Source organism: Danio rerio, chromosome 19 (genome assembly GCF_049306965.1).
Source record: "Danio rerio strain Tuebingen ecotype United States chromosome 19, GRCz12tu, whole genome shotgun sequence".
In the NCBI taxonomy this organism is placed as follows: Eukaryota; Metazoa; Chordata; class Actinopteri; order Cypriniformes; family Danionidae; genus Danio; species Danio rerio.
Window position 1 is genome coordinate 3,090,001 of NC_133194.1, and position 20,000 is coordinate 3,110,000.

Genomic DNA, 20,000 nt, shown 5'->3' on the forward strand with positions numbered 1-20,000 from the left:
CATCTATTATTCCATTTATCCATCCATCCATCCATCCATCTACCAGTTGTTCAATCCATCCAACCATTCATCTATCATAAATCCATCCATCCATCCATCCATCCATCATCTATCGTTTGTTTAATTCATTCATATCCATCCATCTATATTCATCCATCCATGAATGTAATAATTGTCCATCATTTGTTATAATGCATCCGTCCGTCCATCTGTCCATCTGTACATCCATCCATCCATTGTTTGTTTATGTTCAATCCATCCATCTGGATTGACCATCTGTCTATCCATCAATTGTTTATTCATTATTCCATCCATCCATCCATCCATCCCTCCATCCATCCATCCATCCATCCATCCCTCCATCCATCCATCCATCCATCCATCCCTCCATCCATCCATCCATCCATCCCTCCATCCATCCATCCATCCATCCCTCTATCCATCCAAACATACATCCCTACATACATCCATCCATTTTTTATTAATTCTACCATTACTTCCATCTCTATTTCTATTGTATAATTTCTATTTCTGTAATTTCCTTTAAATGTGTAGAATACCCTGTATTATTAGCATACTCCAATGTGATGTATACAGTATATAGAGCACACTGCTCAGAATATACTATACTGTATCAACCGGATACTACTGTATCATCCGGAAATATAATTGAGTTATTCAGTCATGATGTACATTTGTAGGCCAACCCGGAAGGCTAACACACCATGCATTTCCCTCTGGAATCTCTAATGGAGTTTTTTTTTATGAAGCCATTCCCAAAATTCCAGTGGGAAAATGCTAATTCTCTAGGACCTGCTCTATATTAGCCACACACAGCACAGTATGAACTGAAAACTGGTGCAGACGGGATTTTATGTTAGAAATTGTTTGTAAATTCTTCAAAAAAATGACAAATAAATTACATTTAAATTAATTTTTGAGATATTTACATATTTTTATTATTATTATTTTTTTAAATAATTAATAAATAATTAATTAATGCATTTTTTATTATTTTTATTAATTAGTTTTTAATTTAATAATGTCATAAATCATTTTCTTGTTTAGTTAAAATGCATTGTTAACACAACTGTATATTTTATTTATTAATACAATGGAAAATTTACACTGTACAGTCATTTAAAGAGTACTATTATTGTTGTATATACAGTACACAAGTGATAACACTGTCTTAGCATGTTAAAAACTCTTCTCTTTCCTTTATTCAGTTGACCAGCGGCTGGTGTTTGAAGACTCTAACACATACTATCAGTTCTCGTTCGAGGAGTGTGATGCTCAGGGCTGTGAATTTCGTAATGAGGAGGAATGGCAGAACGGTGTCCGTCTTTTACTTCAGCTCGTCCCCTACGTCCAGTTCCGGGTCGTCAGTCCGTAAGTACAAGTCAAGTCAGCATTATTTCCATAGCGTTTAACACGTATAGACCATATTTATGGATGAAACACTGTGCAGTACTGAGTGTGCTCAACACCAATGTTGTTTTAGTGAATACTATTGGTCAAAAGTGTACTCGTATATGTCAAATCAGCATTATTTCTATAGAGTTTTACACATATAGACCATATTTATGGACAAAACACTGTGCAATACTTAGTGTGCTCAACAGCAATGTTGTTTTAGTAAATACTATTGGTCAAAAGTGTGCATATATATGTCAGATCAGCATTATTTCTATAGAGTTTTACACATATAGACCATATTTATGGACAAAACACTGTGCAATACTGAGTGTGCTCAACACCAATGTTGTTTTAGTAAATACTATTGGTCAAAAGTGTGCATATATATGTCAGATCAGCATTATTTCTATAGAGTTTAACACATATAGACCATATTTATGGACAAAACACTGTGCAATACTGAGTGTGCTCAACACCAATGTTGTTTTAGTAAATACTATTGGTCAAAAGTGTGCATATATATGTCAGATCAGCATTATTTCCATAGCGTTTAACACGTATAGACCATATTTATGGATGAAACACTGTGCAGTACTGAGTGTGCTCAACACCAATGTTGTTTTAGTGAATACTATTGGTCAAAAGTGTACTCGTATATGTCAAATCAGCATTATTTCTATAGAGTTTTACACATATAGACCATATTTATGGACAAAACACTGTGCAATACTTAGTGTGCTCAACAGCAATGTTGTTTTAGTAAATACTATTGGTCAAAAGTGTGCATATATATGTCAGATCAGCATTATTTCTATAGAGTTTTACACATATAGACCATATTTATGGACAAAACACTGTGCAATACTGAGTGTGCTCAACACCAATGTTGTTTTAGTAAATACTATTGGTCAAAAGTGTGCATATATATGTCAGATCAGCATTATTTCTATAGAGTTTAACACATATAGACCATATTTATGGACAAAACACTGTGCAATACTGAGTGTGCTCAACACCAATGTTGTTTTAGTAAATACTATTGGTCAAAAGTGTGCATATATATGTCAGATCAGCATTATTTCTATAGAGTTTTACACATATAGACCATATTTATGGACAAAACACTGTGCAATACTTAGTGTGCTCAACACCAATGTTGTTTTAGTAAATACTATTGGTCAAAAGTGTGCATATATATGTCAGATCAGCATTATTTCTATAGAGTTTTACACATATAGACCATATTTATGGACAAAACACTGTGCAATACTTAGTGTGCTCAACACCAATGTTGTTTTAGTAAATACTATTGGTCAAAAGTGTGCATATATATGTCAGATCAGCATTATTTCTATAGAGTTTTACACATATAGACCATATTTATGGACAAAACACTGTGCAATACTGAGTGTGCTCAACACCAATGTTGCTTTAGTAAATACTATTGGTCAAAAGTGTGCATATATATGTCAGATCAGCATTATTTCTATAGAGTTTTACACATATAGACCATATTTATGGACAAAACACTGTGCAATACGTAGTGTGCTCAACACCAATGTTGTTTTAGTCAAATGCATATCTTTATATGTCAAATCAGCATTATTTCTGTAGAGTTTTACACATATAGACCATATTTATGGACAAAACACTGTGCAATACTGAGTGTGCTCAACACCAATGTTGTTTTAGTAAATACTATTGGTCAAAAGTGTGCATATATATGTCAGATCAGCATTATTTCTATAGAGTTTTACACATATAGACCATATTTATGGACAAAACACTGTGCAATACTGAGTGTGCTCAACACCAATGTTGTTTTAGTAAATACTATTGGTCAAAAGTGTGCATATATATGTCAGATCAGCATTATTTCTATAGAGTTTTACACATATAGACCATATTTATGGACAAAACACTGTGCAATACTGAGTGTGCTCAACACCAATGTTGTTTTAGTAAATACTATTGGTCAAAAGTGTGCATATATATGTCAGATCAGCATTATTTCTATAGAGTTTTACACATATAGACCATATTTATGGACAAAACACTGTGCAATACGTAGTGTGCTCAACACCAATGTTGTTTTAGTGAATACTATTGGTCAAAAGTGTGCATATATATGTCAGATCAGCATTATTTCTATAGAGTTTTACACATATAGACCATATTTATGGACAAAACACTGTGCAATACTGAGTGTGCTCAACACCAATGTTGTTTTAGTAAATACTATTGGTCAAAAGTGTGCATATATATGTCAGATCAGCATTATTTCTATAGAGTTTTACACATATAGACCATATTTATGGACAAAACACTGTGCAATACTGAGTGTGCTCAACACCAATGTTGTTTTAGTGAATACTATTGGTCAAAAGTGTGCATATATATGTCAGATCAGCATTATTTCTATAGAGTTTAACACATATAGACCATATTTATGGACAAAACACTGCAATACTGAGTGTGCTCAACACCAATGTTGTTTTAGTAAATACTATTGGTCAAAAGTGTGCATATATATGTCAGATCAGCATTATTTCTATAGAGTTTTACACATATAGACCATATTTATGGACAAAACACTGTGCAATACTGAGTGTGCTCAACAGCAATGTTGTTTTAGTGAATACTATTGGTCAAAAGTGTGCATATATATGTCAGATCAGCATTATTTCTATAGAGTTTTACACATATAGACCATATTTATGGACAAAACACTGTGCAATACTGAGTGTGCTCAACACCAATGTTGTTTTAGTCAAATGCATATCTTTATATGTCAAATCAGCATTATTTCTGTAGAGTTTTACACATGAAGACCACATTTCTGAAAAAGCACTGTGCAATACTCATTTTTAAAGCACTCATTTTTCTGGAAAAGCATTGTGCAATTCTTTGAGTGCTTTACGCATGTGAGTGGGTTTGACAAACCACCTGTAGGATATACTCTCTATTCTCCATATGCACTAGAAACTTACTTATAAACACTCCATTTTTCTGGAAAAGCATTGTGCAATTCTTAGCATGCTTTATGCAGGTGAGTGGGTTTGACAAACCACCTGTAGGAGACATACTCTCTCCTTTCTATATGCTCAGAGGAGAAAAATATTTAACTAACTTAGACTTATCATAGCAATTATATTCTGCTGCTCTCCAATGATTTGAAATGCTTCAAAAGTAGTCTCTGTGGATAATAAAAGCATCTGCCTAATGAATAAATTATTAAATGTATCAAGGCCTGTCACAATAATCAATATATGGACTTATCGCACAACGCATGGACATGACCTCAATCATTTTTGGTGATGCAATATATATCGCCCATACATTAAAACAATTCTAGCAACATTTTAGCTGACTGTGCAACATCTCTATCTCTATTAGATGCGTCAGTGTCAGTATGGTTAAAGAAACTCAATAGGATTTACTATAAATGACTATAGTATATTTTCATTGGGGTGTCTGACAACTGAAAATAGATCTGCTAGCAGATATCGCAGCCTCTGTTACTCTTTACCTTGCACTTTTTTGTTAATATTTTTATTATTAATTATTTAGGATATGCATTTCCACATTCTGATTCAAATGCCTCATTATTAAAGTGTTAAAATGACTATAATTAAATTAAATATTCTTCAGAATGAAATATGATGTGTTCTTTTGAAGAGTGTACTTGCATTGTGATGATATTATACTGTCATTCTGGCATAATTAGTGGCATAAAATAGTATTAAAATGACAATAGTATCGTTTATTGTCAATTTAATATTAATATTTTGATGCAATATATCCTACGACAAAAAATAGATATCGTGACAGGCCTAAATATATCAAGCTTTATTTATTTATTAGTGCAATACATGTGTAGTGCACTATTCTCCATGACCGTCTTTCATGTGATTGGGATGCAGCAGGAAGCTGATTGTTCTCCATGACCTTCTGATTTGGTTTTTCCCCTGTTAATCCTGTTTAACTGCAAATCATCCGCATGGAAGCAGGAAATGAAGTGTGTGTGTTTGTTTTGCGTGAGTGTGTGTTTGTATAGGATCATGTAAATGGGCTTTAGATGTGTATTTATGTCATTTTTAGAGATGCCATCTGTCCTGACCCATATATTATATATATTTTTTGTTTGTTATACTGTACCATTCACACATTTGGCGTCTGTTTTTTTTTTTTTTTTTTCGAATGGTAACACTTTAGTTTAAAGGTGCCATGTACTTCATTGGTTTAATAAGTTAAATTGTTATCTGATATCTACATAGTATGTTTATGGCTTCGGTAAATAAATAAAAAATCTCCATAAATGGTTTAATAAGCTCCTGTTTAAGATACTCCTTGAATCAGAAGGTCCATGACTGACCATATATGGTTTGTGTCATGAATATTAACAGGAAGTCAGATATTTTTAACTTACTCTGTCGAAAAAGTGCAGTGTTTCGCCATTTCCAGGTGTTGTATTTTAACAAACTCCTCCTAGGGATTTTATGCAATCAACACCAAAATTGGGTTTTGTCATCTTACGGCCAATTTATGTTAAATTGCAAAGATCTAGTGTTTTCTTCTAAGAGCGTGTCTGTCCAAGGTTCAGTGCTTTGCCAAGGAGGAGGAAGTACTTATAACTAGGGCCAGACGGAATCTGCGGCCGTTTTTTGCTATTTCTGCCAAGAATTTTGGTAAAAATCTGCAGATTTCTGCTGAATTATTTTGGGAGTATCTTAACTAAAACCTTAATATGTGAAATAATAAAATTATCTTTTAAACTTTTATTTAATGTTTGAAATGCAAATCCAATTAGATTCACTTTATTTGGTAAACAAAGCAAGTCTCTCATATAATCAACCCAGGCTCATTGTGGAAACGTAGCCCCACGGACGTTTCTGCAGACCGCGATTTACGTCCCGGGAGGTACGTATTCGAGCGGTTTTTGTTTTCGCGGATCCGCGAGAGGCCGCTGTGCGCGCTTTTTCGCGTCTGGGGCGCCTCTTGGGAGCGAGCGCCGTTCGCGCCTGCGCCGTTCTCGCGCTAAAAGCCGCCGAATCGGCCGACTCGGCCGCCCTCCTCTTCCTCCTCCTCCTCCTCCTCCTTCCCTAAACCCGAGCGACGGTTCGCAAAAGCCGTCCAGAAAAAAAAAAAAAAAAAAAAGCAAAAGCCCTCGTCTTCGATTTCTACCGCGTTTTCGGATCCCGCCGCGTTCTCGCCCTTATTTTTCGGATTCCGTTTTTCGTCTTACCTGATTTCCGGAACCGCTGTTTCCCGGACTCGATCCCGGTCGTCGTCCACCGCGGCCGGCTCCTCCTCCTCCTCCTCCGGGGCCTCCGCTCCACCGACGCAACGCTGTGAGCTAGGCAGGCAAACTGGTTGCATCGGGAAAGCCCTCCACTCGGAGGCGAGCCGTCGGCCGGCGAGCGCTAAGAGGAGGGGCGGAGCGGCGCCACACCGCCCCGCAGCGTTCACTCGAAAAAAACCAAATGCGGCCTTTACGTACCTCCGGCCACGTAAATCGCGGTCTCCAGAAACGTCCGCGGGGCTTCGTTTCCAGAATGAGCTTGGGTTGCATATAATATCTCTACTAAAAGACAGAAAATATTACTGTATAAACTGCATTGTACATAAATCACATGAACATTTTCACATTAGTCAATAATATTACTGTTATTAATTTAAAAACTGAATAACTTTAGATGTACACACATTTACTCAAGTAAATGAACATAATTAATGATGGGCTAAAAATCCGCTTGCAGGTTCCGTGTGGGCCTACTTATAACTCAGCTACGCAATGTCCGATCTGCCTGAAAATTGACGTTCCATAAGATTTCTCTGCTGAAGACATGTACATGTCAATACTGAGTCACAGTCATAGCGCCACCTGCTGACAGAAGGAAGTTTAGTATAAATCTGTGATTTTCTCAGATTTTTTTAATATATATCAACTTAAATTATTATTGTCCACTGTTCTCTGTCATCTTAAGGCCACCGGGAAGTGGTGAGCCTGGTTGCGAGGTCCCTTTCATCGCTGCTTGCAGCTTTAATGATCATTTATTATTCTCAAACCAGGCTCATTCTGAAAACGTAGTCCCGTGGACATTTCTGGAGACCCGGGAGGTAACCCAATCAGCTTGGGTTGGATTAACAAATTCGAGACCAGCCCTAATAAATCATAAGCACGTGATCCTCCCGAAATTAGTTTATGAATAAACTTCACTTTGTTGACACTTTAATAATAAATTTGATAATTTTTTTCCAGTATTTTTGAGCAGAATCAACAAAAACATTGAGAATGCCTTAGACTTTTCAACAGAACTGTGTTTACTCATGCTATAGTTCCTCTCATAGCAAATGTAATTAATTCCTCTAAGACCAAAAGGAAGCTTGCATGGTTATATCATTGCCTTTGATGATTTGCATTCAGCATTGTTTCCCTGAACAAACCTGATCTCTCCTCTCTTTCTCTCTCTCTCTTTTTTTTTTGGGTCATCGTGTCAACTTCAACTAAGCCTCAAATAGATTAAAGCATTTTGATTGGCTTGACTGTGTCTTTGGTAAAGATGATAGGATTGCGAACGTGTCCATCCCATAATGCTTTCATCTCTTCGAGTGTGTCTGGAACTGCGTGCGTGTGTGTTAGCAGTGAAGGGCGAGGCTGATATATCGCAGAGAGATGTGAACCGCTAGATTCAATTTGAACAGACAGTTGATGTCATTTTCAGGAAGGTGAACATGGGATGGCGTCCTCGTGTCCACGGCAGCGTTTTTTTTCCTTCCTTCATTTTTGACGGAATTGGAAGTGACACAGCTTGGCCTGGATGACACCAGACTGTGGGCTCTTCGATCCCGTTCGGCTTCACCGAGTTGTGTTTCGACCCCAATCAGCCAGAACCCCTTCGCTTCTGCGTTTCTCATCACAGGAGTGTATTAAAGCTGAAATGGGATCCTCACGCACAAGCCAACCAAATGAGATCAGATAGAAAAAGCTCATGCACGTTTGCTGATATTACCGCAGTGCAATATTCACACATTTCTGAATCAAAGCCTCACTGCAACAGAAAATACATCATTTACCTGCGCTCCGACTGAGGTTCACAGTCTGGATTGAATATGATTATTATATGAATAGCTCTTCATATTTTAGATATATTGATAGTATTATAGATTGGTTTGGCAAAAGTTCATTACACCTAAATATTGGGAAAACAAAAGAGTTATGTCTGGGGAGTCAAACAAGAAGAGTAGATACTGGACTCTTTAAACCAGTCACCATAAACGGACAAATAATAGAGCAGGTTTCAAATTTCAAGTATTTAGGCACAATTATTGACAATAAATTGAATTTTAATAGTAATGTAGAGGCGGTTTATAAGAAAGCAAGTCAGCGCCTCTATCTCCGCAAATTGAGAAGTTTTAATGCTAGTACACAGACTTTAAACTTGGCGTATAGATCACTTATAGAGAGTGTTCTCACATATAATATTGTTTCATGGTTTGGTAACACAACACTTAAACAGAAAAAGAAATTAGCGCAAATTATCAATCAGGCAAATAAGATAACTGGTCACAAACAGCAGATTTTATTTGACTCTTTTATGGAAAAAAGAGCAGTTGTGATTTTTAAAGATAATACACACCCCCTTCACTCAGCATTTGAATTGCTACCATCAGGACGCAGGTTTAGAATTCCTAAAGCACGAAGAAATGCCTATAAAAAGTCATTTATCCCAATGGCAGTTGTTGTTCTAAACCGGATCAATGTTTGTAGTGAATGAGGTGGTTACCAAGAATGATTTGCAGTATTGTGTATGGGGCTAATTTGTTTTTTAAACTTTTAACTTATGTTGTTGTGTTGATGAGTGTTATTGTGTCGTTGTTGTATATTTGTAATTGTTGTCCTAAATCCAGTGTTGAAGAAAAATTTCCTTTCTGTGTCAAGCAGAACGGACAATAAAGTTTAAACTAAACTAAACTAAACTAATATGTACAGTTGAAGTCAGAATTATTAGCCCCCTTTTATTTATTTATTTTTTTTTTTTTTATATTTCTTAAATGATGTTTAACAGAGCGAGGAAATTTCTACAGTATGTCTGATAATATTTTTTCTTCTGGAGAAAGTCTTATTTGTTTTATTTCGGCTGGAATAAAAGCAGTTATTAATTTTTAAAATAACATTTTAAAGTCAAAATCAGGGCTTGACATTGATCACCAGCCACTGTGGCTAGTACATTTCCAATATTACCAGCCACTCTTTTCACTAGCCACAATTTGGTTGTTTGGAAGATATATTTTATATGCACAAATTTGACTTTGACAAGCTAAAATGACTTGATGTAGATGTTGCGGTCACACTTTACAGTAAGGTTCATTAGTTAATGTTAATTAATGCATTTACTAACATGAACAAACATTGAACAATACATTTACTACAGTCTATATTCATGTTAATAAGAGAGAACCGAAAGAGAACCGATCACACCAGTTGCGTATCTAGGCGAGGTTGTTTCACGCAAGGAAACGGGAGCGCGCACGCATTTTAAGCAGTCACACGCACCACATCACATCACATCACATCAAACTATCACTATACAATAACTTGCCTAATTACCCTAACCTGCCTAGTTAACCTAATTAACCTAGTTAAGCCTTTAAATGCCACTTTTAAAGCTGTATAGAAGTGTCTTGACAAATATCTAGTCAAATATTATTTACTGTCATCATGGCAAAGATAAAATAAATCAGTTATTAGAGATGAGTTATTAACACTATTATGATTAGAAATGTGCTGAAAATAATCTACTCTCCGTTAAACAGAAATTAGAGGAAAAATAAACAGGGGGCTAATAATTCTGACTTCAGCTGAATATGATTTTTATTTATTTATTTTTTTACAGTATAAAACACTGAAAATAAATTGGTTTCATTTTTTTTGTTGAGCTAGCACAATAAAAAAACACAAGCTGTTTATTATTAAATTGTTATAATTGTGGTATAATAATCATAAGCTTAATATGCTGCTTGCAGGATTTTTCATTTAGTCATAACAGACTGATTTCTTTTTTTGTCGGTCATATGATAATCAATAAACATAACAATAGACACGTGCATATTAAAATTTGCGTAACACTTTGTTAAACAAAGAGGCAGCACCTTGAAAATGAAATATGAGGCAAAAGAAGATTTACGTACTGCGGGAACATTGTGACATGAAGTAAATAAATTTTTTTTTATTTCAGTGCATATTTTCAATAAACAAAAGTTGTTTACTTTTAACGCCCAATAATGCATATATTATCTCCACATAATCAGACAGAGAATGACAATAATGGCCACATTATCTGTGTCTGACAAAAGAAATAAATCATCTATAAAGCTCATTTAAATAAATAATAATAAATATGATTTATTTTTTTAAATAAATAATGAACAGATTTTATTGTTTTAATAATAATTAAATAAAAAAATTATATTATTTATTTAATCATATGCATTTAAATAATAATTAGTAATGTTTTTATAATAATAATAATAATAATAACAATAATAATAACAATAAATACATTTATTTAGTTGTGTAGTGATGATTACATTTAAAATAAATTTGATCTAGAAATAATGTTTAATCTGAAATGAGGTTAGGGTTGGATATAATTATTCATTCATTCATTTTCCTTCAGCTTAGTCTCTATTTCAGAGGTTGACGCAGCGGAATAAATCACCAACTATTCCAGCATTTGTTTCACACAGTGGATGCCCTTCCAGCCGCAACACAAGGAGAACATGCAAACTCCACACAGAAATGCCAACTGGCCCAGCTGGGACTTAAACTAGTGACTTTCTTGCTGTGAAGCGACTGAGCCACCGTGCAAATTCAAAAACCTCAATGTTTTCGAGTACAGTAGCCGTATATCTACCAGCTGACAGCACTGTTTAGGGCTGGTTGTGTGATGAACAATACTGTACCATCAATTATTTACGTTGTATTGAAAACCATCAGCGTTTTGCCACATGCCGCCTTTATTATAAACTAACAAAACACAATATAATAATAAGTGTGTGTGTGTGTGTGTGTGTGTGTCGCTGCTATAGCTGTTGTGTGTTTGTGTTGGTCGTTTCTGTGCTGTATCCTCAGCAGAACTGAAAATCCCTGAAGCTACAGGAGTGACACTTTTAGCCAAGATTGTTTGGATACAGCCTTCCTTTCAGCCTCCTACACACACACACACACACACACACACACGCACACACACACACATGCACACCTTACTCTGAACAGCTCATTTGCATGCCATTTGAATTTTATCTCCAGCTCTGGTGAAACTAGTAATGATTCTGGGCTGAGCATGCATTTGCTTATGAGTGTGTGTGTGTGTGTGTGTGTGTGTGTGTGTGTGTGTGTGTGTGTGTGTGTGTGTGTGTGTGTGTGTGTGTGTGTGTGTGTGTGTGTGTGTGTGTGTGTGTGTGTGTGTGTCTGACTCATTTGAAAGTGTACGCCATTACGGATCTCTGCAGTCAGATGAGGAGATGAGAGCGTGTCAGTCTTTATGATGAATGGAGTGATCAGGAGAGAAACTTTGGCCCACTTTTCCATCTCACTGGCCCAGTTTAAACTCGCTGATATGGAGGATGCGTCAAGGTTTACGCTGCACTACTGCTTTGTCCCAGATTATTGCAGTTTTTGGGGACTTTTTTCTGCTTGTGTTGCCGTTTATGTTGACCCAATCTGTTCTACACGCACTTTTTGAATGCCCAAATGAATTACACAGCATATTTACTATATAAATGTGTGTGTGTGTGTGTATGTGTGTGTGTATAAAGTAAATATATATTAAAATAATGCATATTTAGTGTATACAGTATAATAAATATAAAGTATATATATATATATATATATATATATATATATATATATATATATATATATATATATATATATATATATATATATATATATTAAAATGATGCATATTAAGTGTATAAAGAATAATAAATATAAAGTTAAAATATATTAACATAATGCACATTTAAAAAATACAGTAAAATAAATATAAAGTAAATACATATTAAAATGATGCATATTAAGTGTATACTGTCATAACTGTGTTTGTCCACCAGATGCCACTGTAGTTCGCCAGCAACCCCAGCGGACTACAGTGGCTTTAGAACTACATTTCCATACATTCTTTCGCACACACACCTGGTCTCTCATCTACACTGATTTACAACCACAGCTGTCTCTGTTCTCTGTGATTACCTGGACTATATATTCAGTCATTCATCCTCTGTTTGTCAGTTGGTCGTTGTCATTGTTGGTATGTTGTTCCTGATCCTGATCCTGATCCTGATCCTGATCCTGATCCTGATCCTGATCCTGATCCTGATCTTGATCTTGCTATTGTATCTTGTCTTAGTGTTAAAGTTTAGTCCAAGTTCAATCTGTTTGAGTTGTTTGTTTGTTTATTTTGTTAATTTGTTACTTTGATTTTTGGATTTTGTCACTGTTGCTGCACTTTCACATTAAAGATCTGCACTTGGATTCTACACCCGTTTTTGTTCCTGTTTCAATCCTGAAACGTGACATATACAGTATAATAAATATAAAGTAAAAATATATTAAAATAATTCATATTTAGTGTATACAGTTTACTAAATAAAAAAGAAATATATATAAAATAATGCATATTTAGTAAATACAGTATAATAAATATAAAGTAAAAATATATTAAAATAATGCACATTTAAAAAAATACAGTAAAATAAATATAAAGTAAATATATATTAAAATGATGCATATTAAGTGTATACAGTATAATAAATATAAAGTAAAAATATATTAAAATAATGCATATTTAGTAAATGCAGTATAATAAATACACAGTGAATATATATTAAAATAATGCATATTTAGGATATATAGTATTATAAATATGTACTAAATCTAAAATAAATATATTCTAAAATAGTGTATATACAGTAGTAAATATATATATAATAAAATAATGCATATTTAGTATACACAGTATAGTAAATATATGCTTAATTTAAAATAAACATATTCAAAAATAGTGTATATTTAGTGTATACAGTATAATAAATATAAAGTAAATATATATTAAAATAATGCATATTTAGTGTATACTAAATATATATAATATATACTAAAAATGCATATTTAGTGTATACAGTTTACTAAATATTATATATATATATATATATATATATATATATATATATATATATATATATATATATATATATATATATATATATATATATATATATAAAATAATGCATATTTAGTAAATACAGTATAATAAATATAAAGTAAATATATATTAAAATAATGCATATTTAGTGTATACTAAATATATATAATAAATACTAAAAATGCATGTTTAGTGTATACAGTTTACTAAATATAAAATATATATATATATATATATATATAATAATGCATATTTAGTGTATACTAAATATATAATATATACTAAAAATGCAAATTTAGTGTATACAGTTTACTAAATATAAAATAAATATATATAAAGTAATGCATATTTAGTAAATACAGTATAACAAATATAAAGTAATTATATATTAAAATAATGCATATTTAGTGTATACAGTTTACTAAATATAAAATAACTATATATATAAAATAATGCATATTTAGTGTATACTAAATATATAATATATACTAAAAATGCAAATTTAGTGTATACAGTTTACTAAATATAAAATAAATATATATAAAATAATGCATATTTAGTAAATACAGTATAACAAATATAAAGTAATTATATATTAAAATAACGCATATTTAGTATATACAGTATAGTAAATATATAGTAAATATATACTAAAACAATGCATATTTAGTGTATACATACTAAATGTACATATTTAGTAACAAACAATTATTTCCTGTCTATTATTAAGATATGTTGTGTTTATGTGCACTTATAACCTATATTATTACTTGTATTATTAGTAATTATTATAAAACAAAAACTTATGCTATTAGAACTTATGATTCTACATCTTGTGCAATACACAAATCCAACAATTACCTTAGTAACTATTAATAAGCAGTAAAATAGGAGTTTATTGAGATGAAAGTGAAAGCTTATTGTTTTAAAAGCAATAACTGTACCTTAAAATTACGTGACACAATTATTAGTGTGCTTTATAAAATATTCAAACTTTAAGTTGTATTATAATCTATAATAAAATTTACTTATAAAATTCAACTTTTTTGATTTAAAAAAAAAGCATGAATTAAAGCTATTGTTATTATTATAGTTGTAAATATTATTATTTTAATTGTAGTAATTATTGTAAGTATTTGTAAATTTTTCCAGCAGTTTCAGGCTTAAAATAGCTTCTTTATGGGTGTGTATTAGCTTAAAACTACACAAACATATAAACAGCTTTGGGCGACAGTAGGTAGTGCTGTCGCCTCAAAGCAAGAAGGTCGCTGGTTCGAACCTTAGCTAGGTCAGTTGGCATTTCTGTGTTGAGTTTGCAAAGACATGACGTACAGGTGAATTGGGTAGGCTAAATTGTCCGTAGTGAATGAGTGTGCATGGTTGTTTCCCAGAGATGAGTTGCAGCTGTAAGGGCATCCTTTTGTAAAACATATGCTGGATGAGTTGGCGGTTCATTCCGCTGTGGTGACCCCAGATTGATAAAAGAGCTGTATTGTAAGTGAACAATCCTATGCAAAATACGCGAATAAACTAAATAATTAATGAATTAATTAATCAAATATTTGTTTTTAAGAATGTAAATGTTTTGATCATAAATATAGCAAAATTATTCTCTGTTTTGTCCCACAGACCATTAATTTTACATTTGTATTTATGCTAAAACACAAGTGGAGTTTAATGATCAATATGTTTTAGAGCAGCATCCTACTGTATGTGATGCTGTACACCTCCAGCAGGGGGCAGGAGAGTGTAGGGAGGTTGTTAGGTCACATACAACAGGTGTAAAGGAGTGTTTATACTATAGTACTGTCATTTACTGTCTGTATTTTCAGTATGCAGAATGAATACTATGCACAGCGTGTGTGTTTTCTGTTTGCATGGACTACCATAGACATAAACCACTACATTTGCCAAGAAGTGCAGTATGCAACCAGAGCACACAGCATGAGTACTGCATCCCACAATGCAATGCACTTGACCTGACCTTCTCTTTCCAGAGTCCATTATTAAAACATGTTCTGATTCAGTGTGTGATCAAAGTGTGGATGCTTTTCGAAAACAGTGGGTGCAAGTAACTAGTGCACAAGTAATCTTCATTAGTGCGCTTGTGTTTATTATCAGTAGTGCAGTTTTATTCATCAGTAGTACATTTGTGTTAATTGGTAGTGCACTAGTTTGCATGAGAAGTGCACTAGTATTCATTAGTAATGTACTGGAATTCATTAATAGTTCACAATTCATTATTAGTGCACTTGGGTTTATTAGTAGTGCACCAATATTCAGCAGTAGTGCACCTGTGTTCATTAGTACTGTAATGTACTAGTATACATCAGTAATGCACTGTTTTTTTTGTTAGTAGTACACTAGTATTCATTGGTAATGCATTGCTGTCCATAGGTGATCAACAGGTATTCATCATTAATACACTTGTGTTCATGAGTAGTGCACCAGTATTCATCAGTAGTGCACTATGTTCACCAGAAGTGCACTAGTATTCATCAGTAGTGCATTAATATTCATCAGTAGTGCACCAATATTCATCAGTAGTGCATTAATATTCATCAGCAGTGCACTAGTATTCATCAGTAGTGCATTATTATTCATCAGTAGTGCATTAATATTCATCAATAGTGCACTAGTATTCATCAGTAGTGCACCAGTATTCATCAGTAGTGCATTAATATTCATCAGTTGTGCATTAATATTCATCAATAGTGCACTAGTATTCATCAGTAGTGCACCAGTATTCATCAGTAGTGCATTATTATTCATCAGTAGTGTATTAATATTCATCAGTAGTGCATCAATATTCATCAGTAGTGCATTAATATTCATCAGCAGTGCACTAGTATTCATCAGTAGTGCATCAATATTCATCAGTAGTGCATTAATATTCATCAATAGTGCACTAGTATTCATCAGTAGTGCCACAGTATTCATCAGTAGTGCATTAATATTCATCAGTAGTGCACTAGTATTCATCAGTAGAGCACCAATATTCATCAGTAGTGCATCAATATTCATCAGTAGTGCATTAATATTCATCAATAGTGCACTAGTATTCATCAGTAGTGCATCAATATTCATCAGTAGTGCATTAATATTCATCAATAGGGCACTAGTATTCATCAGTAGTGCCACAGTATTCATCAGTAGTGCATTAATATTCATCAGTAGTGCACTAGTATTCATCATTAGTGCATCAATATTCATCAGTAGTGCATCAATATTCATCAGCAGTGCATCAATATTCATCAGTAGTGCATCAATATTCATCAGTAGTGCATTAATATTCATCAATAGTGCACTAGTATTCATCAGTAGTGCCACAGTATTCATCAGTAGTGCATTAATAATTATCAGTAGTGCACTAGTATTCATCAGAAGTGCACCAGTATTTATCAGTAGTGGTAATTCATGAGTGGTGCACTAGGATTCATTAGTAGCATACTAGTGTTCATCAGTATCATACTACTATTCATCAGTAGTGGACTAGTGTTCATCAGTAGTGCACTAGTATTCATCAGTAGTGCACCAGTATTCATCAGTAGTGCACTAGTATTCATCAGTAGTGCACCAGTATTCATCAGTAGTGCACTAGTATTCATCGGGAGTGCACTAGTATTCATTAGTAGTGCACCAGTATTTATCAGTAGTGCACTAGTATTCATTAGTAGTGCACTAGTATTCATCAGCAGTGCACAAGTATTCATCAGTACTGCACTATATTCATCAGTACTGCACTTGTATTCATCAGTGGTGCACTTGGATTCATTAGTAGCATACTAGTGTTCACCAGTATCATACTACTATTCATCAGTAGTGGACTAGTGTTCATCAGTAGTAATTTGATGAGAGTAAGCCACTCAGACTGTCAGTTGTGATCCACATCAGTGCATACTTGGCACAGTTGCACATCAAGCACACTTCAGAAACCTGAAATGACAAAAGGACTCTCTGGTGCCCTATTTGTGCCTGCAGTGAGCTTGACGTGTGCTGCTTGTCACTGTCAGAAGGTCAGCCCTCATGAGGTGTTTTATCATGTGTGTGTGTGTGTGTGTGTGTGTGTTGCAGACCCGAGGAGGACCCAGAAAGGAAGCGTGACGTCTGCAGTGAGATCCTCCAGATGAAGGCTCTGGAGAGACTCACGTCCACGGTAAGCGTGTGTGTGTGTGTGTGTGTGTTTGCTGACACTGACTCCATGTCCTCAGTCCCCTGGTGTGTGTAAATATCTACTCCAGCCTGAAAGAGTCTCATCCATCACACTGACACTCATGTGACACCAGCGGACAGAGAAAGCATCCGTTTAGCCACCCGCGCACTCTCCCATAGACACACATGTACTGTGGCGCCCTCGCTGGCCAAAAGCTGTAACGAACAGCATTGGCTCCATGCATTATCTGGGTGAATATATATATATATATATATATATATATATATATATATATATATATATAGGGCTTTACATTAACTTTTTTGATAACCACCCACAGTGGCTAGCAGTTTTCCAACGTTACTAGCCACTCTGCATTTTCACTAGCCACAATTTTGTTGTTGGGAAATATTTTTATATGCATAAATATGGCTTTGACATGCTAAAATTGCTTGATTTAGATGTTATGTCCACATGCCTCCTCATTCATTTCACGTTTTGAGTGTCGTGTATGAGCAAATGGGTCATGGTTTCATAGTGTTATACTGCAAACAGTTTTTCACAGGACTTTTCAGAACTCAAAATAAAGGATTTACCTAATTTATCTCTGACCACACCAAACAAAAATTATTTCTTAGCCACAAATTTTAAATGTGTCAAACAAGCTGAAAAAATAAATAAATAATATATATATATATATATATATATATATATATATATATATATATATATATATATATATATATATATATATATATATATACATATATATATATATATATACATATATATATATATATATATATATATATATATATACATATATATATATATATATATATATATATATATGTATATATACATATATATATATATATATATATATATATATATATATAAATATATATATATATATATATATATATATATATATATATATATATATATATATATATATATATGTGTGTGTGTGTGTGTGTGTGTGTGTGTGTGTGTGTGTGTGTGTGTGTGTGTGTGTATATAAATGTATGTATGTGTATATATATATATATATATATATATATATATATATATACACACAAAATTATAATGCATTATATCAAATTGTACATTAGTGCAGTATTAGAGTTTATGCCATTGCAAATAAAAAAATTTTAAGCTGTAATAATTTCTGATGGAAAATCCATATTTTTTTAAGCCTTTAATAAATCATATTACATTAATAAAACACAGATTCAAGTATGTTATGTGACATTATTAGGCATTCATATTTTCTGTCTATTTTGCATTACTTCTCTCTTCAATTTTCCCTTCAGATTTGTTTGTGTTTATTTTTCAGTTACAAAAGTCAATTATTTGGAATGTTAAATGTACTATTAACTTTACTCTATTATTTTATATTAGGGGCACTCAAAAATTGAACCTGCACACTCATTAATAAATGTGCAGTTATGCCCCTGTGTATAACCCAATCACTGGCACCACATCAGTGCATTTCCTGCAAGCAAGCATTGAATTCCTTGAATAACTGCATTGATATCTGATGAGAAAAATATATATAATTTTTAAAGCCAATATAGAGTAAAATCAACAAAAATTCAATGCTAAATCCCTCATGAAAGGTGTCGTTAATATTCTTTTAGAGTCTGAAATGAGCAGATTCCCTCTTGACTCTTCAGTGTTGACTCAGTGTAAACGTCTGGGCTCTACACCGCTGTCCTCCACATCCCATGAGCCTTTTCTGTCTGCGTCTGAATCCCCAGCTCTCCTCTGTGTGCGTCTGTATTTTTAACCGCAGTGCTCCAGAGATCTTCGTTGTCTGCTTTGTCTCTGTGCCGTCGGTGAACAGCAGCTCATTTACATCAACAATGAAGTGAAGACAGTTTGCTCTTGAGCTTTAACGGGATGTTTTGTTCCACCACAGGTCCAGAATGAACTCGCAGCTGCGCTCGCGAGGAAAGCCAAGAAATCAAGTAAGATGGCTTTATATTTAGAAAACATCAAATGCTCAGTGGTTAGCATTTTCACAGTAAGAAGGTCGCTGGTTTGAGCCTCGGCTGAGTCAGTCGGCATTTCTGTGTGGAGTTTGCATGTTCTCCCCATGCTGGCGTGGGTTTCCTCCGCATGCTCCGGTTTCCCCCACAGTCCAAACACATGCGCTGTAGAGAAATTGGGTTGGCTAAATTGGTCATAGTGTATGAGTGTGTTTGGGTGTTTCC

The 20,000-nt window shown here is 33.8% G+C and overlaps 1 protein-coding gene across 1 annotated transcript in view; it reads left to right on the forward strand.

The window, feature by feature from the left end:
• The window catches only part of rapgef5a (Rap guanine nucleotide exchange factor (GEF) 5a), a 110,267-nt gene that overhangs the window by 32,297 nt on the left and 57,970 nt on the right, over positions 1-20,000 (forward strand). The window contains exons 5-7 of the mRNA XM_073931369.1: positions 1,230-1,392; positions 17,703-17,784; positions 19,706-19,754. Of these exons, the coding sequence (XP_073787470.1) occupies positions 1,230-1,392; positions 17,703-17,784; positions 19,706-19,754 (294 nt within the window). The remainder of the gene's footprint in view (positions 1-1,229; positions 1,393-17,702; positions 17,785-19,705; positions 19,755-20,000) is intronic.